The sequence below is a fragment of the Hakea prostrata genome, chromosome 2, assembly GCF_041222555.1.
Source record: "Hakea prostrata isolate BN-2017 chromosome 2, UWA_Hpros_2, whole genome shotgun sequence".
NCBI classification, from domain to species: Eukaryota; Viridiplantae; Streptophyta; class Magnoliopsida; order Proteales; family Proteaceae; genus Hakea; species Hakea prostrata.
This window is the reverse complement of record NC_142601.1, coordinates 47,381,603-47,408,644: the sequence shown is the minus strand read 5'-3', so window position 1 is coordinate 47,408,644 and position 27,042 is coordinate 47,381,603. Positions and strand designations below refer to the sequence as shown.

Genomic DNA, 27,042 nt, shown 5'->3' with positions numbered 1-27,042 from the left:
ATCACCGATTTAAAGTAGCTGATATGCTCTTTTGGATTTGTTTTCCCCTCAAAAGGGGTGAAGGTTGGCATGATAAAATTCCTTGGTAGAGGCATGTTCATGATTTCGTCGAGAATGGCTCCCGATCTACTACATCAAGATCCTCGTCATGATCCCGATCTTCTAGTTTTCGCTCGACCTCGGCCACTCGCCTCCGCGCCGGTTCCGCCTTGTCCTTCCTCATCGGATTCGACTCGTTCCTTTTTGAGCGAAGGTTTGTGTTTCCTTCCTTTGGGATGGTGCCCGAGAGGTCGAAATTCTCGATCTTGAAGGTTGGGGCTGGCTTTCTCCTTCCTCCTCCTTCTCCACGACTCATCAACATGCTCCGACTATCCGGGGGCGGACCCGTTTGGCCACAAATCGTCTAAAGCCCGTCCTTGTCCCATTAGGCTGGTTTGCGCGCCGATCAGGTTGTATCCCCTCCGCTCCGAGTTATTTTGTTCTCGATGCGCCTTGGATGTCGGCCCTCTCACCGTCCGGGCTCTCATTAGCCTTCCCGCCGAGTGTTCGCCTTGGCCTTGTTCACCCCAATTTGATGTACTAAACCACGAATCCCCTTGCATTTCGGCTGCCTTTCGCGTTCGTCCATATCCCCATAATGGCCCGGCCCGGTCCCGTGTGTCCCTTCTTCAATTGGATCGTCCAAAACCATATTGTCCGGAGCATCTCTTGTTCTTCGTGCGCGATTAATCGTTCTTCAGATTCTCGATCATCCCCCGTCTTTCTTGTCGGACGCCATTTGTTCGCTTACCATGACTGAAGATTTTGTCGTTCCCCGCGCCCAACTGCGATCAATTATGCTTCCGGATCCCGCCTCTCTCGTATCCGCGATGGTCGCGAAGGTTGATGCCCGCTTGTGTCCGCCCGCCTCCGTGCGTCGATGTGACGGGTCTCGCAGCTCACAAGATTTGCTCAAGTGTTTGGTTACCCGAGGGGTGATCCGTTTTATAGTGCGTGTTCCTTTACGTGTTTGTGTTGGCCGACGGCGTGTTTCTCCTCGGATCATGCCCCTTGCGTTGCCCCATTCAATCCTCGTTGACCTTCTATAACAAGATGTTGCATATTTGTGCTCGCCCGGTTATGAAGATCCACCTTCCCGACTACCTGTGGGCCCCATCGCTGGGCCCGATTCGGCATCGTAGGTCGGGTGTAGGGGCCAAAAAAAAAAAAGGGAAAGGCCTCATCCAAGAAGAGGAAAGAGAAAAAGGTGGAGTTGGTATTTCAGTCTATTGGAAGTACATTACTGCATCATATAAAGGGGCCATGGTACCAATGATAATTTTGGCACAAATATTTTTCCAACTGTTGCTAATATTTAGTAGTTATTGGATGGTTTTGTCTACTCCTATTTCAAAAGATGTGAGACCTCATGTTAAAGGATCTACTCTTATCCTTGTTTATGGTGTTTTAACCCTTGGAAGTTCTTTTTGTGTACTTATAAGGTCCATACTCATTGTAACTCTTGGGTACAAGACAACCACTTTGTTTTTCAACAAAATGCATTATTGCATTTTTTGTGCTCCTATGTCATTTTTTGATTGTACTCCAAGTGGAAGGATTTTGGATCGGGTTAGTAAAATGATTAGTCACTTATGCATCCAAATAATATTGTTTAATTAACATCAATTTGATTTTGAATAAACTGTACTTTTGCATACAGGCATCCACTGATCAAAATGCCCTTGATACTTCAATTCCACATCAAATTGAAGAACTTCTTATGTCACTCATAGGATTCATGGGAACTGTTGCAGCAATGTCATATATTGAGTGGAAAATGTTAGTAGTGTTTATTCCGATGACTGTGATATGCATCTGGTATCAGGTAACTTCCCGTTCTCATGATTAGTATCTCTAAATCAAGCTTAGTTATTCATTTCAGTTTAAGGGCCATAATATAGATTGTTTTATGCTTCATTTGATTCCTTACATTTTAAACTTCCTATAATATTATCAAAATATATTTAGCACTGGATGAAAATAAACCTGGATGTAAAATTTGTGATTTGATTCTTAAGATTCTAACTTCTTGAATTTATGAAGAATAATACCCAAAAAAACAGAAAAAGATATTATTGACTACCTTTTTTGGGTAAAATTTCATCTAGACCCTCTAAGGTTTACACAAGTCATTTAGATTTTTTTTTTTTTTTTAAAGTGACATTTTGCATTTGCCTCCCCTGTGAAATCCAAAAAAGACACCTTCAATGACCAAACAAATCCTGTTTTGACCACCGCCCCCACCTTCTCCCTGTTGGAAATCCTCCACCTACCGAATGATTGACAATGATTTCATGATTGTTGACTCATTATTGGACTAGTTTCTATAACGAGGTAGACAAACTAATCAAGGAGCTCAAACAATCGAAAAAAATCATTGGAAGAGAGATGAAGACGTTGGTGAAGATCGGCGATTAGCAGCATCATTAGAACCCACTATTCAGAGCGAAGATAGAGTAAGCATCTTTGGTCCTCCCTTCACTTCTATCGTTACTACCTAAGACCCATCAAACCTTGGCTTTAGCTATCGCACCAGCTCCACTTTTGGTCCTTCTCTCATGTTTTTCTACAAAACCAATGCCACCACTCTCTCAACCTAATGTCATGAGTAGGCCTTTGCAGTTCTCCCAATAACTCCCCTCTTATCATGTCAGCCCATTTCAATCTACTTGGAAACCCTAACCCTACTTTCTCCCTTCAATTCAAACCTCGATTCAGCAATTTCTCTCTCAAAAAAATGACTCTTTCTTCATCGAGTTCTCCATCCACCAAAACCAATGATAATCCAATGGAAAATGTTGGAACCCATATCAATGGATTTCCTTGGAGAGACTTGGGTAAATTTCATGGCCGCCTATATGGGGTTGCAGTGATGGAAAAGATGGGCTTTAGATATCTGAAGAAACCTGTGATCTATTCTAGTTGTGAAATTGAGCGGATGGACTATAGTTGATTGAGTAGTATAAAAGAGGATCCATTTCCAGCATGGCAAAGGTGGTAGTGGTTTTGAGGGTTCAAGGCTAAAGGGGATGGTGGTGAGTGATTTCCGGCTGGTGGGGGAAGGTGGCCAAGGGTGGTGGTTTCCGGCAAGGTGTAGGAGAAAGATAAGTGAAGGTGGAATTCCTTCACCCACCTAAGGGTTGGGTATGGGATGAGACACAAGGGTAGTTTAGTAAATTGATATTAGCAGGATACTTTCGTCATTCCTGTTAATACAACTTATATGGAAGTGAATATGTTACAACTAGTGGAAGTGGAATTGCCCAATTTTTTGGTTTAGAGAATTCAAAATAAATTGTAAATTAAATGAAAGTAAGCAACAGCAAACAACACAACACAACATAAGGTTTTTATAGTAGTTCGACTTTACAAGTCTAAGTCCACTCCTCTCTTAGCCTCAAGAGAGATTTCACTAGTGATTCTCTTTTAATAGTGGGTAGAGAATCAAACCCTTGCAATCTTTGTTGCAGGGCAAGAGCACCATTTTACAATCTTTGTCCACAAGGAAGAACACCCTCTACAATTTTTGTTCATGAGCAAGAGCACCCTCAACCAATTCTAGTCTACCTAGACTTATAATTGAAAACAACCAAATACAATAGATAGAAGAATACCTAACAAGGGGTGTGACACTTTACCCCTTGTGTGAGTGTGATGCAATGAGTTGTATGCCCAAATAGAGATGATATGCACCACCAATGACCTTCCAACAAAAACCTTCAATCACCTCAAACTTTGCTCCAATGAGCTTGCTTAAACACCTTGGTATGTTCTTCAAGGGTGGAGTAAGGGTGAGAGGTAAAACAAGTGATTTCTTGTAATTTAAGAGCTTGAGAGTCTTTAGAGAGTAGATGATGAGTTGGCAAAGTTGTTGCTCTAAAATGGGTGAATTGGGCTTATATAAATGGCATTTGAGTGCCTTAGCCTAAACCCCCAACAGATAGACAACGAGCAAATTTTAGCCCTGATGGTTCACCGTCTGACTCAGACGGAGCTCCGTCTCATTTAAAACATAGTCATTAAAAGTATCCGTTTAGGCATTTTTAAGACGAAACTCCGTCTGAAGCCTAGAAGCACAATCAAGGGACTTCAAGGGTTTTCAAAGTCTTCTAACACCCTATGTCTTCATACACTTTCCTAACATGTCTTAAGTCAATATAATGACATGATAACATGGTTTTAATGAAAATGAATACAATAACATTTGTACATGCAAGGATATCTCTTAGGCCCTAATTTGCTAAGTCTTCTTGCTTGAGCTTGAGTTGATATTCTTGAATCTTCTTATACTCCATTCTTAATGCTCATGTTGACTTGGAGTTCATGTCCATCTTAACTTGGCCTTGACTTGGGCATCTGACGTTAAGTTGGATTTGGTCCACTTGCTCTCATATTTAATTAGCTATACATAACTCAATATAGCCATTAGTAATTTATGTTTGTTATCATCAAAACTAATAGAGGCTGATATGGCACTGTTGACATGGCATTCCTTAACAATCTCCCCCTTTTTTATGATGAAAAACACATGAATGATGGAAAATATGAATAATCATTAATAGCAAGAATTCATCATTCATATGCATTTTATCTCATGTTTTCCATGAGTAACCCAATGAGTTACCTAATTATAATTCACACACTCTCCCCCTTTTGTCATCAACAAATAATAGAGAATATGCTCCCCCTCACATATGATTTCTCCCCCTAAATGAATGCATAGCAGAAATAACATGCTCTCCATTAATAATCTTTTTCAAGATCCTTAATTATTTTAAATAAGACTCCAAATGCACCAACTAAGTTGTCCCTATCCATTGTTTCATTTATGCTCATATCACCCTTATTAATGAAATTAAGACTATAAGAAGAATTTACCTCAAAGTCTTCTTGCTCTTCCTTGGACTCTACCATTAGAACCAAGTTGATTCTCTCTTTGTCGAACTCCTACTTTTCTTTTTCATCATCACTAGTGATGTAGAATGTTTCTGCCATATAGGGTCTCTTCTTTTCTTCATTTGGGCATTCGAATTTGATGTGACTCGGTTTCCTACACTGCAACAAGTGACATTTTTATTAGAAACATAGGTTATTTCCTTAGAAAGATTTTTATCTTTGTGCTCCCTAGAGGATTCTCCTTTGGAAGGGTGCTTTCCTCTTTTCTTTTTGAGGAGACTCTTGAACTCTTTGGTGATTGAGTATATCTACTTCTCGATGTCTGAATCCTCTCCTTCACTCTCACTTTCTTTTTCCACCTTGATGGCACTTTTTAATGCTATGGATTTCTTCTTTTGATCTTTTTGCATGCTTGCTTTGATTTCCTTGTCCTCTTCAATTGCCGCTTCATGAGCAAGTAAAGATCCCATAAGCTCATCAAGGGTGATTTTTTACAAATTCTCCACTTCTTGTATCGCAGTCTTTTTGGGTCTCCATGAGGGTGGAAGGGCTCTTAGAATTCTTCTTGTTACATCCTTGTTTGCAAAGTCATTACCAAGGCTAGCAACTTGTTAACAATGTTAGTGAATCTAGTAAATAAAAAAATAATACTCTCATTATCTAACATTTTAAAATCTTCATATTGAAGTACATAAATATCTAAATTCATCTTTTTTGTGTGGTCAGTCACTTTATATGTGACAACCAACTTATCAAATATTTCCTTAGGATTCTTGCAAATCCCACATCTATTGTGGATTCTTTATGTCACACCCACCTAGCCAGATTCAGTCATACTCGAATACCCCTGGGATGATACACTATAAGACCAAAGTTCAATGACAAACTCATACAATCATATGACATAGTATAATCAAAGGACATGAATAAATCAAGATCAATATTTGAAGTTATAAACTAAATTATCAAAGAAGTCAACTCATACATATAAAAGGAATGAGTTCAACAGAACTCAGTGAGGTCAACTCAACAACATATCAAGCATTCATCCACAAAATTCTCACATCATACATATAAGACTAATAATGATAATATGACTAATGAATGAATATGAACATATGCTTTTAACTCTATCATGAGCTCTCTATGGTAGACATGCATTAAGTTGTACACCAGTCTTCTCTGGGTGGTCTCAGTCACTCTCCCTCAACAAGAGACATCTATTGGGTTCTCCGCGGTTGTTGGGTCCAGTCGTATCAATCCATGGTTGGGTGTATGGATCACCACTCTCTTACATCACCATTTGGCATAAGAACTGCCACATGTCATAGACAACTCTAGGCCCAATGCATAATCATACGATCTCATACAACATATGATCCGGACATCATTCCTCAACGAGAGGCATCTATTGGTCCGATATCCTTATCCACTACCTAGAAATGGGATCCTCAATGGGAGGAATCTAATGGATTCAATTTCTCAACCCTATGGTCATCCACATATGTATAGGCGAATGCTCTCATGGCTTTCCAGCAGAAATCCCACATCACGCTGAAAGTGACACGAACCCTTCTATACATATGCAACCTTACCATCATAGGACCCAGCCGCTGACATCACGGGTTAACCGGCTTCAATACCCCTACCAGAAGGGTAGTAGTACTCATGGGGTTAGCTAGCCAAACACTTCCAGATCACCTAGCATTCATGTACTATATATATATATAAAGGTCAAAAGAGTAATGGGAGAACCTGCAACCCTAGTTGGTATATATGTATAAGAGGACATCGTCCCAAAATCAAGCCCACACGTTCACACCATTCTCATTATAACAATTTATGAAATTTGAAAAAGAAACAGATATAAAATAGCATTACCTTCCGTTCGTCCAAAGTCACACACAATTTACCATAGAATACAATATATTAAATTAATACAAGAATCAAATGATGTACTCCGTCAATCATACATGATATGGTTAAGTATGTTTCTCACATTTTAAGCTTATATAAATCTCCAAGTCCCAAATCCACCAAAAGAGAGTGTAATTGACCTAAAATAACCCTAGAAACATAAGAAATTAAAGGAGCAATAATCGAGAATCGTCCAAATTCAAAACGGAGAAAAATACACACCCAAACAGGGGCAAGGGGTTGAGCCATAAAGAGCCGGTTGATCGCCCAATATAGGGCTCCGGCCCAAGTACTCGATTTCGTCCCCAATTTGAAATCAACTTGTAATGGGACTTTGGGGTCTTCAATTTGACAGCATTAGGGTCCCCAAACTACCTTTCAAACACCCCGATTGGTTCTCAAATGAAAACCCCCAATTTAGGCTCTCAGTATCTGCTCTCGAGCATCTCTAAGAGATTCAATTCGGTTTCAATTGCAAAGGATTGCATGGACCAACTCTCATAAAGGTTGGGAAGCATTAAAGGGACAATAGGAAGCATTCAATGTTGCCCAACAATAATAACCACCACAACAATGCAAATATCTCACCATAAATGCATTCAAAAGAGGGGTTGTGAAGGGGTTTTTGAGTCTCCTTACCTTATCACGCGATTTACTTTCTATCTCGCACTTCGGCACCACCAAAGGAGCGAAGAAGTTTCAAAATCACGAGTTCTCCTTCTCTCCTACCTTCTCAACCTCCCTCATGCATAAACAATGCTTTTGTGGGGTTAGAGAAACATAAAATAGGGTTTCAAACCCGAAATTTTTTACTCTGCCTGAAACTAAGCAGGGGCGGTCGACCTAGCCAGTCAACCACCTCCGACCAACAGGCCCTATATCTCCTTCATGAGAAAGCCGATTACGACAGGCTTCGGAGGGTAAAAAGGTCCTTTCAAGGTCTAATCAATGGTATAGTTTACCTCAAATTTTGAGTCCTCTAGCATTGGTTTACAAACATGCCAAAACCTCCTTTTTATGCCTTCATGACTCACCTTCTCTCTTTTTCTGAAATCCATTAGAGTGATTGGGTCCTCATCATGGTCGTCCACCTCCATATGTTCGATTTCCGAACATCGGGCTCAACTCGTATGGTCCAGATTTGTCACTTACTTGTACTCCGGGTTCGCGGTCTAGAAACCAATGAGTTAAAGGTCAGAAATCCGGGGGATTTCACACTTTCACTTAAAGCACATTGCAAAAATATTTTGCTTTGTGGTTTAATTGAATTTTGGCATTGTTGGTTGTACTCCATTCGGCCTTGGTTTAGATATCTTATTGCCATCTTCAGCTATCTTAAACTTTTCATTTGGTCTACATGTGATGATATCCCAAACATCGAAGTCATAGACACAAGCTTTCAAACCTATTTCTCCATACAAATCCTTCTCCATCAAAGTATGGAGGTCTAGATGGGTTAAGTCATTTGGTTCTTAGGGAAACTTTGTCAAAAGGAATGACCATGATCTTTTACTCTTTTAGAGATTCAATCTCAAATTGAGCTCCCATTTTGAGGCAATTGTTAATGCAACTTGGAGGGGGGTGATACAATTGTTAATGTAACTTGGAGGGGGGTGAATAGGTTGCAACTTGTGGAATTGCCCAATTTTTTAGTTTAATTGATAATTCAAAATAAATTGTAAATTGAATGAAAGTAAGCAATAGCAAACAACACAACACAACCAACGGGGGTTGGTCCAAGTGGTAAGCAGCTTGGTTCGCTTAAGCAAGGTTTTGGTATCGAATCCTTGTGGATGCAAAAAATCTTCGCTGGGAGATTCACCCACCACAGCCAAGTGTGCGACGCGGGTCGAACACCGGTTTATAAACCGAGGTTGGCAAACTAAAAAAAAAAAAAAAACAACACAACACAACAAGTGTGATGCAATGAGTTGTATACCCAAAAAACGGAGATGATATGCACACCACTAATGACCTTCTAAAAAAAGCCTTGAATCACCTCAAACTTTGCTCCAATGAACTTGCTTATGCACCTTGGTATGTTCTTCAACGATGTCCGGGTGAGAGGTAAAACAAGTGATTTTTTTGTAATTTGAGAACTTGAGAGTATTTAGGGAGTAGATGATCAATTGGCAAAGTTTTTACTCTCAAATGGGGTGAATTGAGGTTATATATATGGCCTTTGAGTGCCTCATCCTAATCCTCAACAGATACAAAACACGTAAATTTTAGCCCAGACATGATCATTGTCTCACTCAGACAAAGCTCCATCTCTTTTAAAATATAGCCATTAAACTAAGTTGGGGCAAGTTTCTGTGACCAAACGGAACTTCATACGAAGCCCAGAAGCATAGTCAAGGGACTTTAAGGGTTTTCAAGGTCTTCTAACCAACCCTATGTCTTTATACACTCTCCTAACATGTCCTAAGTCAATCTAATGACATGATATACATGGTTTTAATGAAAATGAGTACAATAACATTTGTACTTGCAAAGATGTGTCCTAGGCCCTAATTTGCTAAGTCTTCTTAATTGAGCTTGACTTGATATTCTTGAATCTTCTTATACTCCATTCTTCATGCTCATGTTGACTTGGACTTTATGTCCATCTTAGCTTGGTCTTGGCCTTAGCTCGGGCATTTGGGTGTTGAGTTGGATTTGGTCCACTTTCTCTCATAATTAATTAGCTATACGCAACTCAATATAGCCATCATTAATTCATGTTTGTTATCATCAAAACTAATGGAGGTTGATATGGCAACGTTCTTATGGCATTCATCAACAATTTCATTATGGAGCTTAATAGAATCTAACTGACTCTGTTATGTGTGAGTAACTAGTAATATAGAAGTGAGTCATAAGTAATTTTTTCCACTTAAGGGAGGCAACATCAGTTTCAAGCCCAGTTAAGGGAGTAAAAAAAAAAAGGTAAAAAAACTCAATTAAATTTTAAGAAAAAAATGGTAAAATTAGAAGTCATTAAGGATGTAGGACTAGGATACCTAGAGTATTGACTCCTTCCTTTCTAGCATCAAGTTCAGGTTTGCTCAGTTAGGTTTCCTCATGTAGACCCACAGGTTCATGCACATGATGTGGCCTAAGTAAGTTGCTAACAATTACTTTAGTAAGTTGAAGAATGGAAATTGAAAGGGTATAAAGGTATTTTGATCATAAAAATGACTAAAGTAAGAAAAGACATTTGGTCATTAATGATGTGTCCTTAGTCTTTTTTTTGTTCCTATAGGGGAAGCAAATGCATAATGTCACTTTTTTCTTTTATCCTTCAAAAAAAAAAAAAGACTTGGTTAAACCTTAGGGAGTTCAAATAAGAATTATGCATAAGGGCAATTTCCTCATAAAAATGACTAAACTAACAGAAGCCATTCGGTCATTAACACTAGGTTTAGTTGGTCTTTTTTAGACACTGCAAGAGAGGCAAATGTAAATTTCACTTTTATGGGATAAAAATGACTTAGGTTAAACTTCAGAGGTTATAAATAACAAGTGCTAATGCTAAAAATACATCTTATGAGAAAACCTATGTCATTGTCTTACTTTCTATGAACATTCTTCATACATTTTTTATGTCAAGTCTAATTTACTTTTTATGAACTGCATTGAGGAAATACTACATATCCAGCGAGACTAGCCGCTATGTGGATATGTGGGCTCAATTATACAACATTTTTTGAAACCATTTTAGGTTAATACAATTAGGTGTTTTAATAGAGGGGTTTTGGGAGCTAACTTGGTGTGTATTATCCGGCCCAATTTCATTTCTCTGTTGGGTGGTTGTGCTTTGTTGGATTGCTTGCATCCATTTCATATGCTGTCTTCTTAATTTTCTCGATCTCAATGCCAAAGGGAATGCTTAATCCTGGTAAAATATTGAACTCAAGTTCTTACCAAAATCATCCTTTTAGGGTAATGATCTTCAATTTTTCATATGAAAGCATCATTCTGTTAATATATTTGTTCTTTTCCTTATTGAAGGTCTAGTGGGTTTAGCAGTTTCGTATGGGCTTAGTTTCAGTATGCATGGTGTCATATGGGATCTCACAGTTCTTGAGAATAAAATTATATCTGTTGAGAGAATATTGCAGTACGCCAACATTCATAGTGAACCTCCTTTGTTGGTATCGGAAAAGCTAAGTCCTAAATGGCCATCACAAGGGAAAATTGATATTGTAAATTTGCAAGTAATTATCCCCCACAGAGATTCTATGAGTTTTTGTGTCTACTTATTTTTCTTTTTCTTTTTTTACTTATGAAACATAACCTTTGAGGTTTGATGTTACTGAATAGTTCTTATTACTGTTATGAAATTTTGAGAAACTTCATAATCAGGTTATTTAATGTGTATACTATAGGTTCGGTATGCCACACACCTTCCACCTGTCTTACGAGGTCTCACATGTACATTTCCTGGAGGAATGAAGATAGGTATTGTTGGGCAAACAGGAAGTGGTAAATCAACTCTTATACAAACTCTCTTTCGTATGCTTGAACCTATTGTTGGTCATATTTTAATAGATGGTATCGATATCTCTAAGATTGGCCTTCATGACTTGCGGTCAAGATTAAGCATTATTCCACAAGAACCTACAATGTTTGAAGGTTCTCTAAGAAGAAATCTTGATCCACTTGAAGAATATACCGATGAACAAATATGGAAGGTGATCATTTTTTATTTATTTAAGTAATACTCTCTAATAGTAACCAAGATAGGATGGATATATCTTTTCTTTTTTGCTTTTTCTTTTTTTTTTTTCTGACAAGATGGACATATCTTCTAGTCACTATACATTCTCCAGTTGCTGTTGGTCTAACTGCCCATGATCATTAAAAACTATATAAATAGAGATTCAATCAAGTTCACTTCTTTTTTTTATTTTTTGGGGGGGGGGGGGGGGGGGGGGGGAAAACCTCTTTGGGGGTGGGTTTTTTTTAAATATTTTTTCTTTGTTTGTTGGTTTTTTTTTTTTTTTTTTTTTTTTTTTGGAATTTATTAATTTGATTAATAAATTAAATGCCCAAGGGCATATTGAAACTCACTATTAGGGCGTTTCAAAATAGGTTATATATTTTAGTAACCACCGCATTAGTGAGCATGTAGGAGTGATTCATTCGACGGCGAATCTCTGGAGGTGGCTCCATCTCTCTCTCCTCTCTCTGATCGCGGCTTAGATTTTCTTCTTTGCTAGTATTCGATCTTCATTCTATTAATCCACGGCATTTGGGTTGTGGATATTATTCCCTTTCTGTGATTGGGAATTGCCGGTAAACCTTTGGTGGTGGGCGAGTGGATCTAGACTTCTTGCGAATACTTCAAGTGGGCGAATTCGGTGATTTTTCCCATCAATTAATTGAATTGAATTACTTTTGATGTATTACCAACATTGGTATCGAGCCATTGGTTCCCACGTTTATTGTTCCTCCCCATTGTTTAATTTTATTGTATGGATCAATGGGAGGATCAGGGTTTATCTGAAACCATGGGAGAATTGATAGGGTTTTGGAAACCTTTTATTTTGATTCGGATCGAGTGGGAGATCCTTGTGGTTTCCCTAATGGAATTTGCATGAATTGATAATCCATGATGAAAATTTTTGTTTAAAATTTATTGTTGGATTTTTTCATGTGTTTTTGGATGATTTTTGAGTGAAAAACGTGTTTTACCGTTTTTTCCGTTCGAAAATTGATAAATCGCCGTTTTTTGGTCCTTGTGGACGCGGCGCTGCCGCGGTCGTCCGTCTATTTCGTTGGTCCGTGCTTTTCCGTCGGGGGGTGCTCTGTTGTTTGGGTTTTCGGGGTCATCGTTGGGCATGCCGTTCGTCGGCGGGGCGGTCCGTCGGAGATGGTTTTTTGGATATTGGTCATCCGGTTCGAATGTGTTTCTAACTTTTGGACACCAATGGCCGCGGTCTGTGTGATGTTTGGGCATTGAGGCCTTTGGGGCCTGTGGGGCTATGAGGTAGGTGTTCGTGTGAACCACCTCATAGCTTTAACATGATTGCATGTTTTATTTTAATAAAACTATTTTTTTATTTATGGGTCTATCAATCATGTTTCTTGCACGAATGAGTTAGTGTATAAGTCTATGTGGGTTTGCATGAGAATTTGATTGAATGTTTTTTTAGCATCTCTTTTGGTTTAAGTGCTTATCCCATGGTTGACTATGCTAGTGTGATTTTTGTTGCATGAGTTGTGTTTTATGCTAGATTTATTGAACTCATTCTTGTATGTAATATCTCTAGAAAATGGCTGCTACCAAGAGCATTGTTGCTTGACCTCACTAAAGGGATGTGAATGAGAGGATTATGACCTCGGCACGAGGTGCAATATCTCTGGAAGAGCGGGTATGTGAGACCATAAACCGGACCATGACCCACGGGGGTACCTTGCCCATCGGGGGACCTTGATATATACATGCTTGGAGAGGAGGCCGGGTGGCCGGGTTACAATCCGGCTCCATGAGGATGACTTGATGCTTCGTTATGAGAGCATAGGACTGCAAAGTCTTTGTGGGAGGCTGTGAAGTTCCGGTATGGAGGGACTTCCACCACAAGAGGCCGCCGCTCGGACTCACTTTTGACGGTTATAAGATCGCCGGTCACACCATGAGGCGGCATATAACCATCATGTCTAACATGATTAGTGAGTTGAGGCATGTGGGGCCGGGGCGATGGGAGCAAGTCTCCGCGGTCATCGGGTCATTGCCAAAGACTTGGGAGCATATGAAGATCTTCTTGACTCATGCTGATGAGGTCAAGACTTTCGATCAGCTGCCAGCACCTTGAGCTTGATGAGGATCGGATGTTGGCGATACCCCTCAAGCTGATGTATTTTTGCTGAAGCTAGCACTAGTAAGTGCGGCTTCGCGCAAGAGAGCTCAACCTCGGCGGTCCGCAAGTAACGGGTGGGAACAAAACAGGTGGGCCCAGCGTTCAGGGGCTAGTCTTGGCGGAAATCGCTTTGATTTGCTTCAAGTGCGAGCTGGTCATTTTGCTCGTGATTGCCTTGGCAGAGGTATGTCTTGTGTGTTATACCTCATCTTGTTATGTAACAAGTTCTACTATGCTTGCTGAACTAAATCCTTTGTGGATTGTTGATTCGGTGCGACGAACACTAACAAGGGGCTCGAGCTTCGTGGAATCCGTCGTATTCAAGGGAAGCAAAGGATAACATGAACCTCAGCGTGGGGTTCTGCATAGGCACTGCAAATTAGTTTTCGAGTGCGGCTTTTACTCCATGATGTCTTGTATGCTCCAGACATTCCAAATCTTGTTTCTTTATTTATCTTTTAAGACATGGTTTTAGAATTGTTTTGAAAACAATTCTTTGGTTTTGTATCTGGGTGATCGGTTTTGTTATGTTTTCTTAATAATGGTTTCATTGTATTGGATACAATTGATTATTCATTTAATTCTAGTAATGTTTTTGTTTGCCAAAATCTGTTTTTGTTCTAATTTGTGCATGCTAGACTAGGACATTTGCTTAGACAGGATGAACAGGTTCGAAGGTCTCTTGGCCAGGTTCACTATCGTTTGCCAACTTGTCTGTCTGCGGGAAAGCAACTAGAAAACCATTTAAAAAGGCTTTGAGAGCCTCTCTTCCTTTAGAACTTATCCATTCGGATGTGTGTGGACCCATGAATGTGCATACTAGAAAAGGACGTCTTTTCATCACATTCATAGATGACTATACAGGTTGGTCACATTTATCTAATTTCTCATAAGTCGAAGCTCGGATGTTTTAGATTCTGAGCTTGGTTGAGATCGATTAGATAGTTAAACTCTTGACGGATAGAGGTGGGTTCTCTCCGATTGTTCAGGGTTTTGATGAAAAGGGGATATCTAGACAACTCACTATTCCGGGGACTCCCGCTGGGGTTCTTGGAGGAGGAATAGAACCTTGCTAGACTGGTGAGATCCATGATCACGCAAATCCACCCATCTCTTTTGGGGAGATGCTTTCTCTCGCCTATATCCTCCGAGTTCCAACCAATCGGTTCCTTCCACACCTATGGTTTGACCGGCTTTGTTACTCCCTGGGGTGTCCTTGTTCACTCTACTTCTCACCAATATAAACTTGGACCCGAGGAGAAGTGTTCTTTGTGAGATTTCTAACCCTCAAAGCCATTCTTCATTGGACTAGATGAGATGGGCGCTTTCTGATCACTTCTTGGGATGTTTTCCATCTCTTTCGGGTTCGATCCATTCTTTGAGTCAGTGTGTCTTTCCTCGTTCTCGGATATGACCGTTCTCCGTCTTGGGGTGGGGTCTGTTCTACCTGCGGTGGCAATCGACATGCACTTCCCGTGTGGCCGCTTTCCTCTCACTTTCCTGGTAGCCTCTTCTCTGAGAGTCCTGTGTTTCTCTGCATAACCAGCTCGCTCTTCTCCTCGTGTTAGCGAATTGTCTGGTTATCTTCACTTGTTCTTGCCCGCGCTTGCGTGGGTTCTCATCAAAGAGCGTGGATCTTTGGTTCGCTCGTTTGTGGCTGGCTACACCCACGAGAGGGCTTGTTTGGAACTTTTTCCTTTGGTTTCCTCATTCCTCATACTACCATTTTCTCTTGACTTCTTTTCTGGTGTCCTTTTCTCAATGGAGAACTTAGGAAAGTCTATTGGATCAACCTCAAGGCTTTGAAGCACTGGACTTGAGCGCAAGTATGCAAGCTTAGAGTCCTATTGGCTTAGCGCATCTGACGTGATTCCTTCCACCAGCTATGATGGAAAATGGTTTTTCCATGCTTGGGAAGACCCTGTTTTACACCAGAGATCTAATAATTATTCATTCGACCCTCGTGTGACATCTTTGGCTTATACGGCTTTGAAACCATTAGAAATGTTGTCCTCCGTATTTGATATAGGACATTGACAGCTATTCTTGGTGTCAGATTGTCTGGCAAAGATTCTTGTTTATCTCAAAGACCTATTTCAATGTCTTACGATACCTCCCTCAACCAATTGATACTCCGTGGAGAAGGGTTTCTTTGAGCCTTGTTGGGTCCTAAGACTCCGAGGAGAAACCAAGATGGAAAGAGTTCCATATTCCGGTCTGTAGCCTTTGTCCTATGATGTGTCTGGCCGGATTTTGTTTCTTTTGGTTTCTACCTCAAACCCAGGCATAGACTTTGAGTCGGGATTTGGTATCTCAGGCGTACTACATGTTGTGTTACCGGATCGGTTTCGTTGTTGCTTGTGTCCCTCTGGGACATCGATCCAATCAACCTCGTTCTTTCTTCTATCCCTTTCTGTTAGCAACCTTTATTCCCTCTCTCGACCATGGCTTGTGCTGCTCTCGTTCGGCTTTTGTTGTTCCTTCCTCGGATTGTGATGACATCCAAGAGCTGCCCTTGTCTCTGTGATGTCCCTCTTACTATTCAAGGACCCCAAGTATCATGGGAAGACCAAACATATACAATTGAGATATCACTTTGTTAGAGCTTACATCGAAAAGTTTACTTGCACATATCTACTAGTTTGATGGTGCTCCCTCTTACCAAACCTATAGCCAAGGATGTTTTTATTTCTCATGTAAAATCCTTGCTTCTGTTGTGACTTATTTTTGTCTGACTTTCTTATTAATGAATAATATGAGTTCATTCCACATTTTTTTTATTCACTTTCGTGTTTGTGTTTCTTCTGCTAAAACACTATGTCAATAGGCAGAAATGCTCACTCACACGAGCATTCCCTCTCGCCTTCCGGTGGCTTTATGACTTTGTGTGGTCATTCATAATCATGATGTCCCTTGATTTGGAATCAAGATGAGTTTCTCTACTGTGAAGAGAATCCTGAATGTTCCCACTATTCATGTTGCCTTGGCTCTCTTTTGTCCTGTCTCTCTTCCTTCCCTCCTGTTGGTTTGGTGGACATCTTCTTTGTTTGTGCTCCCCTAGCCTATTCATCTTGTGTCTTGCGTCATTGTGGGGATGGTCCCTCTCCTCTCATTGTGTTCCTCCTTTGGTCCATTGTGTTCTTGTGACTTTCACCTCATACGGTTGTGTGCTCTTTGGTGTTACCTTGGTCTGTTTCGCCTGGGCACTCCGAAAGGGTCATCCTGTGTAGTGTGGTCCGGTTTGTTCACTCACCTAAAGTGTTTCTGCCCACCTTGTTTCTGTACATTTTGGCAGGGTGTCTCTGTCTCCTTTGTCCGTGGTTTGATACCTGGACCTGTTTATACTTGCTTTTTGTTTGTTTCTTGGTGTGTCCTTCCCTGGGTTTCTTTTCTCCCTCTTTCCCTCCACAACCCATTTTGCCGTTGACTTTGGATATTGTTCGCCTTCTTTTCGGTACTTAGTCTTATTGTATTCGATATCATTTTCCGGTCTTGTTCGGTACTGCATTTGTGTTTCGATATACAGTGTGTCTACACATTTTCACTTCCCTTGTCGTGGGGCTTTTTTTTATTTGATTAATAATTAATGCCCAGGGCATATTAACTCACTATTAGCTTACAAAATAGGTTATATATTTTAATAACCACCGCATTAGTGAGCATGTACGAGTGATTCATTCGCACGAGCGAATCTCTGAGAAACGGCGGCTCCATCTCTCTCTCCCTTTCTCTAAGAATCGCAGGCTTAGATTTTCTTCTTTGCTAGTATTCGATCTTCATTCCATTAATCCACGGCATTTGGGTTGTGGATATTATTCCCTTTCCCTGTGATTGAGGAATCTCGCCGGTAAACCTTTGGTGGTGGAGCGAGAACGTGGATCTAGACTTCCGCTGCGAATACTTCAAGTAAGGGAAAGCGAATTCAGGTAAGGAATTTTTTCCCCATCAATTAATTGAATTGAATTACTTTTGATGTATTACCAACACTTTCTTAGGGTCTTCTTTTCAGTTCTTATTCAATTTTTCAAATTCTGTCTATTGAGATCCTATAATTATTACATTGAACTTAAAGGATCATCTTTGGGGCAAGTTTAACCTAAGCAATTCTCTTGGTTACATCCTGAGAACATTGTTTCTGTTGCTGTTATCTTTGTTTCCAATTGGCACTTCTTGCTTGTTCATTTCATAATTTGCTTTCCATTCTCTTATAAATGTTATGTCATCTTAAATATATAGCATTCTGTAAGTTGATGTGGACTTTTTGTTGTCTCAGGTCTTAAATGAATGTCATCTTAGTGATGAAATTAGAAAGAAGGAAATAAATCTTGATTCTACAGGTTAGACATTTCTTCTTGTATTCACTTTATAAGTATCTCGACATAATTTTGCCTATAATTTTGCCTATGATTAAATGCAGGATCTTATGATATATCGGACTTAGTTTACAGTTCAATATCCCAAAGCTAACCCTTTTCTTTACAAGAAAAAGGGAAGAGAAGTCCTAGAAAATTTTTTTTTTTTTTTGGCACAACGGCACTTTTTCTATATAGGGGATGGAGATATTATAAATGTCATTACCAAATCACTAAGAGGTGTTGGTCTTACCAATCGAGCAACTCTATGTTGGCAACATTTTACTTTATTTTATTTTTTTTGGAACAAAGGTGCTTTGTATATATAAGGGATGGGGATAGAAAATATAATTCTAAAGTGCTAATGGCTAACCCATTTTCCATATGGCAACTACCGTAGTGACTGAGAATGGAGAGAATTGGAGCATGGGTCAAAAGCAACTAGTTTGCTTAGGACGGGTATTACTTAAGAGGAGCAAAGTGGTTGTACTTGATGAAGCTACTGCTTCAGTGGATACTACGACTGACTATCTAATTCAACAAACACTTCATCAACAATTCTCAGAGTGTACCATCATCACAATCGCACATAGGATAACGTCAATTCTTGATATGGATTTGGTCCTCTTCCTTGATAATGGTAAGTAGCCTATAATTATGCATCAAAACCAGATAAATTTTAAGTTGACTTCAGTACTATGCCCTATCCTCCTTTTCTATTGTTTATATAATCTAATCAATTTTTTTCCAAGACCTTAGAATATGATTTCCCAACTAAATTGTTAGAAATCAAGACGTCATCATTCGCAAAGCTTGTCAGAGAATATACTCAAAGATTTAGTTCATAATTTTTACAAGGCTGGATAAGTGAATTTGGATGACAAAAGTATTTATAGAGAGGTTATTCTTACTTTAGGTATGAAAAAAAAACTTGTAGTGAGAGTACAGCTGCCTCTAATCAACTGAGTTAGCTTTGGCATTCCTTTGAAATGTTGGGTGTCAAAAAAGAATATCTATTAGTTCAAGCACTGTTTTTTAAAACTTGAATATGACTCAGTAGTCTGCTGACACTTTAAGGTTACCAAAAATATCTAGCATGCTAGAGGCACAGGAGAAAATAGTAGAATATATTCAAAATTGAGTAAATTTTCAATTAAAAATATTATGGACAGCAGAAAACACTAAAATTGATCTGTCAGCACATTAGAAAGTTTATGCTTACTATTCAAAACTTTTACCCAAAAAAAATAAATAAAAATTAGTAGTCTAAAACTTGGCAGGTGACCAATTAAGACAAATTTTCTAAAAATCAATGTATTTGAAACTGCCACGTAACCTTTTGAAGTGTAACCTAAAATAACAATTTTGTTAGAATTTCTATGCCTAAATTGCTGTTTCCAATTCTTGGTGTTATTCTGAATTGCTCGTTTTCGATTGTATCTTCATGACAATGGCACAGGTCACTTCTAAATAGTACTAAACATCCAATTTCCATTGCTTAATATTACAAAACACAGGACATCAACTTTTACTTTCATGTGCTTTTTTATGAAATTTTTAGTATTAATTTTTTGCATGAGTCTGTGAACTATAGCCACCACAAAATTTTCATTGATATTTTAAATAAACATGAAATAATATTTCTTTTACTTTTCCTTCCCTATCTCCTTTTAACCAAAAGGGATTTATTGGGTCGTAGAAAAAATCATACATGTTAAATGTATAATCAAATATAAGATCAATGAAGAAGATGTGAGATCTAGAAGGAACAAGAGGAGATAATGTGGTTCGACAAGAGGCCTACGTCCACGGGAGAAAGGAGGCTGCTTTAGTTTTCATTAAGTTTAGGGTTTTACAACGATCCACAATTTATAGGCTTATTTCTACCGCCTTACCCTCTCTACCTGGTTACGGGTTATGACCCGACCCAATACAATTTAACACTCCCCCTCAAGTTGGAGCATGAACATCATGAACACCCAACTTGCTAAGAAGAAAATGATAATGTTCTTGACTCAAAGCTTTAGTAAAACTATCTGTCACTTGATGCTTAGAAGGAACATAAACCATTTGAATTTGCCGAGCTTGAGGTTTTTCACGAATCACATGACAATCGATCTCAATATGCTTTGTTCGCTCATGAAAGACTAGATTTGCAGTTATGTGTATAGCTGCTTTATTGTCACAAAATAGATCCATAGGTTCTGGATGCATTACTCCTAAATCCTTAAGTAAATAGCGCAACCAAGTCAATTCACAAGTTGTCGTGGTCATTGATCTATATTTTGCTTCAGCAGAAGATCAAGAAACACTTGATTGCTTTTTACTCTTTCAAGAGATAGGACTTGATCCAATGAAAACACAATAGCCAATAGTAGAACAACGAGAAGTGGCACAACTTGCTCAATCAGAGTCACAATAAGCATTGATGTGTAGGTTGCTAGCAGAAAATAACAAAATGCCTTTCCCTGGACAAGATTTTAAATAGCGTAAAATTCGAAATGCAGCATCCAAGTGAGGCTTTCTGGGTTTCTCCATAAATTGACTAAGAACTTGCACAACATTAACAATATCAGGTCTAGTGACTGTGAGATAAATCAATCTTCCAACAAGTCTTGTATATTTTGTTGGAGTAGGAAGAAGTTCACCATCTTCACTATTCGATTTTAAGTTTAACTCCATAGGACAATTAATGGGTTTGGATCCAAGTAGACCTGCGTCATTAAGCATCTCCAAGGTATATTTCCTTTCAGAAAGGAAGATACCTTTAAGTGATCGAGCAACCTCAATGCCAAGAAAGAATTTGAGAATGTCTAAGTCTTTGATATGAAAGCGACTATTAAGAAACAATTTCAAAGCATTGATGGCAACTTGATCGTTTCCAATAATAATTATATCATCCACATAAACCAAAACAATAGTGATGCTAGACCCACTAGAAGATACAAACAAAGAGTAATCAACCAATGATTGTTTGAATCCAGCAAGTTGTAGAGCAAAAATGAATTTAGAGAACCAATTGCGAAAAACTTATTTTAAACCATATATGGACTTATGAAGATGACAAACCAAATTATAAATCTCCCCCTTTCGAGAAAAACCAGGTGGCAAAGACATGTAAACTTCTTCATCTAGACCACCTTGAAGAAAAGCATTATTAGCATCCATTTGAAAAAGAGGTCAACCTTTAATTGAAGCAATAGCAAGGAGGCATTGCACGGTGCCTAGTTTCGCAACAGGGGAAAATGTTTTTGATAGTCCACATCTTCAATTTGAGTAAATCCTTTGGCAACCAAACGAGCCTTGTAGCATTCAATAGAACCATCAGCTCAATATTTAATTTTGTGTACCCATTTACACTGTATAGCGAACTTACCAGGGGGAAGAGGTTGCAAGCTCCAAGTATGGTTTAGCTCAAGAGCCCTAATCTCATCAGCCATGGCAGCACACCATTTGGGATTGTGGGAAGCCTCAACAAAGGAACGAGGTTCAGAATCAATAGAAATACTAGAAAGGAAAGCACGATAAGTAGGAGAAAAAGCCGAATATGAGAGGTAATTATTGAGTGGATAAGGACAAGAAGGGAGTGAAGCAACATTGCATTGAAAGTCTTGGAGGAGAGGAGGAGGGTGAATAGGACGAGTACTATGACGAAGAGGGACTCTAGGATCCTCAAAGTGTGGTTCTATTAAATATGGGGTTGGAGCAGGATGAGGAGGGGATACGGTATCATCAATTGCAGGACAAGGAAGGACATGTGGGGAAGAGGAGTGGGGAGAAGGAATGGATTGAGAGAAGGTAGCATGCTTGTATGGAAATACCGTCTCATGAAATATGACATCCCTACTAGTGAATATCTTACGAGTGACAGGGTTATAAGTACAATATGCCTTTTGCCCATATGGATACCCAACAAAAATGCCTGGAATAGCACGTGGAGAAAACTTAGATTGATGAGGAGTTAAATTCTTAGCATAACATAAACAACCAAAAACACGAAGATGAGAATACTTAGGTGAAACACTAGTCACAAGCTCATTTGGGGTTTTACCCTTTAACAAGGGGGTAGGAAGATAATTAATGAGATAAACTGTAGTTTGAACACATTCCCCCAAAAAGTTAAAAGAAGATGTGCTTGGAAACGTAAAGCTCGAGCAACCTCAAGGATATCTCGATTTTTACATTCAGCCACTCCATTTTGTTAAGGAGTAGCAACACAACTACGTTCATGAATTATGCCCAACTCATTAAAGTAAGAAGAGAGAGAAGAGAGAGAAACTCAAGACCGTTATCACTACGAATTTTCTTGACAAGGTAATTAAATTGTGTTTTTTACCATGGCAATAAAATTTTGAGCAAATTGCACTGGCACCCCAAAATGGAGGCCTTAAAGCAATGACACCCCACTTTATGTTTAAAAAGCACAAAGACCCCCAAATTGGATTTTTATTAGATATATTTGTCACAATTTATCACTAAAAACATTTAAAAACTGTTGATTTTCAAAAATATCATTACAATAAATAGCATCTAAAAGGTTTTCAATGACAAATTGAACAAATATATCCTATGAAAATCCAATTTTGGGGTCTTTGTACTTTTTAAACATAAAGTGGGGTGTCAGTGCTTTAAGGCCTCCATTATAGGATGCCAGTGCAATTTGCTCTAAAAATTTTAAGAAGACATTGAGTTTCAGACTTGTGACGCATAAGAAAAACCCAAGTACATCGAGAATAATCATCAACAATGGTAAGAAAGTAATAAGCACTAGAAAAAGAAGCAATAGAAAAATCACCCCATATGTCACAATGGAAAAGAGAAAAATGACAATTACTCCGTTCAACATGCATTGGAAAAGGTAAACGTGATTGTTTAGCTAGAGGACAAATATCACAATGTTGAGGTGAAATGGTAACATCAAAATTAATTTGAGATAAAAAAAATTGTGAGGAAAATGAGAAGGATGCCCTAATCGCCGATGCTCTAATCGCCAATGCCACATGTCAAAATTATGTGAAATTTGGGAAACAAAGGGAGCAAAGTGACCATGAGCACGATAAAAGTAGAGACCAACATGCTTTTCACCAATCCCAATCACTCGTTTCGTGGTGAGGTCCTGAAAAACACAAAAATCAGGAAAGAAAATAGTAGCACAATGCAGAGATTTGGTGAGTTGACTGATAGACAATAAATTATGATGAAAATCAGGAACATAAAGCACATCATGAAGTTGAATAGAAGAAGATAAGGGAGCAGTCCCTTCATGAGTCACTAGGACAGATGTACCATTGGGTAGGCGAATAGGTCTAGAATAAGCATAAGGTAGAACATTATTTAAAATATACAAATAGTGGGTTATATGATTGGTGGCACATGTATCAATGATCCAATGAGATGAAAAAATGGAGGAACAACAAATAGACTCACCAGATAGATTAGCAGAAGGTTAAGGGCTTCCAGGCTTCCATTATTGACAAATTGCATAAACTGTTGGTATTGTTCTGTAGTGAGAGATGGGCTAGAGCTAGGAGCCACTTTGTAAAAGTTGCAACACTTGATGAGGAGGAACCTGAATCTAGCACTCTAGGAGGAAAACCATGAAGTTTATAACAACGAGCCTTCAAGTGCCCTTCACTTCCACAATGATCACATTTAGGTCTTGGTCGATGAGGGCCAGAAAAATGACTCACATGGCTTGAATTATTGCAAGTAGCCGCAAGGGCAACAACATCAGGATGAGTAAGCACAGAATGAGTAATTCACAATTCTCGTTGTCGCTCTTCTTCAAGAACCATAGAAAATACTTTATTGATATTTGGAAGAGGTTCTATGGTCAAAATCTAACAACTAATAATAGAGTAGCTATCATTAAGGCCAATCAAGAATTGAAATACCCTCTTGGCGTGCTGTAATGTTGTCAATTCCCTTAAGGCCCCACAAGAGCATTGTGGAATGATAGAAAGTGAAGCCAACTCATCCCAAAGAGCTTTCAATTTATTAAAGTAAACTGAAATAGAAGACTGACCTTGAGTGTGGTTACTAATGGTCCGTTTCAAGTGATATATTTGAGTAGCATTCCCTTCAGTAAAACGCTTTGCCAAATCATTCCAAAGATCATAGGCCGTATCAATAAAAGCCACTGAAGATAAGATCTTTGGAGAAATAACATTAAGTAACCAAGATAAGATCATGTCATTGCACCTAATCCAAGCATCAACCTCAGAATGTGGGGATCAAGGTTTAGATAAGGTGCCAGTAATGAAACCAACTTTATTCTTGGCAGAGAGAGCCATCCGCACAGCCCGTCACCAAGTATGATAATTATCACTATTGAGGACTTGAGTGACCAGAGTGATACCCGGATTATCAGAAGGATGGAGATAATAAGATGAATGATAACCACTGGATTCAATGGCAGATGTAGAAGCATCCAAAGTAGCAGCCATCTTTTGCAACAAAAAAAAAAACCAAAAAAGACAAACTAGCCAAGAAGATATGTGGCAGCCACAATCAGCTTCAAATAAAACAAAGAACTTTGAGTTTGTTCCAAACTAAGATATTACCAACCGAATAAAATATGAGAAGATTAGCTTCCCTTTTTTTTTCTTTCTCTTATGCTGTGCAATGCATCCAATCGAATAAAATATGAGGATCGAATCTTTCCTTTTGGCTCTTATGCTTTGTAATGGATCCAACCGAATAAAAATATGAGGATCGCCCAGAAGGATTTGGAATCACCGATTCCAATGCAAATGGAATAAAATATGACGTCTTCGCCAACAAAGCCATGGCATTTGCGCCAACAAAGCCTAAAAAGAAATTGAAACCACAGTAGCCAAAAGAAAAAAATTTTGCAGCAAAATGAAGAGATTACGGTGAGAGAAAGAAAAAAAAATTTGCAGCGGCTAAAGAGGGGACAAATCGAGAACCTTGATTGATACCATGTTAAATGTATAATCAAATATAAGATCAATGAAAAAGATGTGAGATCTATAAGGACAAGAGGAGATAACGTGGTTCGGCCAGAGGCCTACGTCCACGGGAGAAAGGAGGTTGCTTTAGTTTTCATTAAGTTTAGGGTTTTACAACGATCCACAATTTATAGGCTTATTTCCACCGCCTTACCCTCTCTACCTAGGTACGGGTTATGAGCCGACCCAATACAATTTAACACATACACAGCACAAAATTGGGCTTGCTAGTACATCCTCCTATCGCTATTGCATAGTAGTTATATATTGAAGTGCAATTCAAAGGGATGTTTTAGAATACAAAAGCAATACAACTATTACTTAATTCTTAATTCTGTCTTTGGCATGCCATCCACCAAAAAAAGGACTATAGTAAAGATAATTCCTCAGTAGTGTCTTAAAACAGATCATTATTTATACTTCAAATAGCATAAGCAGTATCAAATAAATAAAAACTAGAAAACTGGAGATAATCTTATATTTGAGTGCTACTCAACCTGAAGCCTTTGTCCATACCATTACATTCTCATTTATCCAATGACAAACTTCAATTAGGCCCGGCCCAAAACCTAGCATCTTAAAAGCAGTATGATTCGGACTCCAAATTGATGTGTCATAGTGGCATGCCATAATTGCATGATTCACTTTCTTTTGAGCATGTATATCAACCGCATATAGTTTCACATTCTGTAAAAGATGGCAATAATAGACTTGAAATGGGAATGGTTGACTATGACATATGAGTGGTGCTTCTGAGAAGTTTCCATAGATGAGTTTCAAGGCTCCAATAGTGGCATTCTCATACGATCCTTCAACACTCTCGCTACTCCATATGTCTACACGGTGTTGTAATTTCTCAACAACAAAATCGATAAGATCCTCAGCAGAAGTCACGCAAGTGTTCTGCTCACCTTGAATGGGACTCTTTTCACATATCTCAAGCGTGCTTTGAATATACCACTCCATGTTTGATTCATCCACCACACCAAAAAGCTTCTTTAATTCTTCAATCCGGGCAAAGGAAAATGGGATTTTTGATGCTAGAGGCCGAGGCAAGAATGATCTATATGACATTGGGTCTCTTAGATCAGGGATAGGCATAAAACTGCCCTCTTTAATCATTGACTCCCGAAAAAATGGCAATCCCCCTTGGCTTGCAATTGATAGAGGCACACCACTTGGAGTGAGTTCATAAACTATTCGATCAACAATCCACTCGGCAATTGGTGGTAAGCTTGTGTCTTCCATTGTCTTCTTCACAAGCGTGTTCATAGAGCAAGCAACATTAGCCTGCTCGCAAAATGAATGAAGATGGGAAGTGAATTTGTTTTCTTCCATAAGTTTCATAAATATTGCCACTTGATGAAGACTTAATGGAGAAGCCTTTGCAGCTAACCAATGTGGAGGGAAAGCATAACCAATATGCTCTTTCCAATATCTTGAGAAGGCATTATCACCATGAGAACCCTGCAATCTCATTGGGGGAGGGGGGTAATTAAATAAAAAAATATTAAGAAAAATGAAAAAGTCGGCAATAACCAAATTAAAGTGAAAAAAAAAAAAAAAAAAAAGGAAGGGGGGCCTCCTTTTTCTTACCTTGAATGATACAATTATAAAAAATCCAATCAATATAACTAAAAGCTTCATTTTGAAATTGAGATTGAGAACGAAGGTAAGCTAGATCTGTGCTTTTGAGGGAATAAGTAGGGTTTGCTCCAGGGGACGCCTCTTCAGGATATATAGAGGTTTCAATGCCTTAATGTATTTCTTTTTAATTTCCTCATGAAATTTTAAAAATAATAAAACAAAAAGTTACCTCTTAAGTTACTCGCTTTACAAAAGCTTAAACCAAACTTCCTACTTTATTTCAGTTTTTTTTTTTTTTTTTTTTAGTAATTTTCATCTAGACCTCTTAAGTTTGGTCCAAGTCATTATCAAACTTTGAATCTACCTCTCCTTAGCTATCCAAAAATATCGGACACATTGTCATTTTCATGACTAAAATACTCTTACATTTATTCT

The 27,042-nt window shown here is 38.8% G+C and overlaps 1 protein-coding gene across 1 annotated transcript in view; it reads left to right on the top strand.

Annotated features, from left to right (window-relative positions):
• LOC149024534 (ABC transporter C family member 3-like) overlaps positions 1 to 18,897 on the top strand; it is a 29,304-nt gene extending 10,407 nt beyond the window's left edge. Inside the window, 8 exon segments of the mRNA XM_089143490.1 lie at positions 1,182 to 1,608; positions 1,700 to 1,864; positions 10,717 to 10,732; positions 10,846 to 11,051; positions 11,223 to 11,528; positions 17,971 to 18,034; positions 18,450 to 18,689; positions 18,809 to 18,897. Of these exon segments, the coding sequence (XP_088999616.1) occupies positions 1,182 to 1,608; positions 1,700 to 1,864; positions 10,717 to 10,732; positions 10,846 to 11,051; positions 11,223 to 11,528; positions 17,971 to 18,034; positions 18,450 to 18,689; positions 18,809 to 18,897 (1,513 nt within the window).
• Positions 18,898 to 27,042: the final 8,145 nt, after the last annotated feature.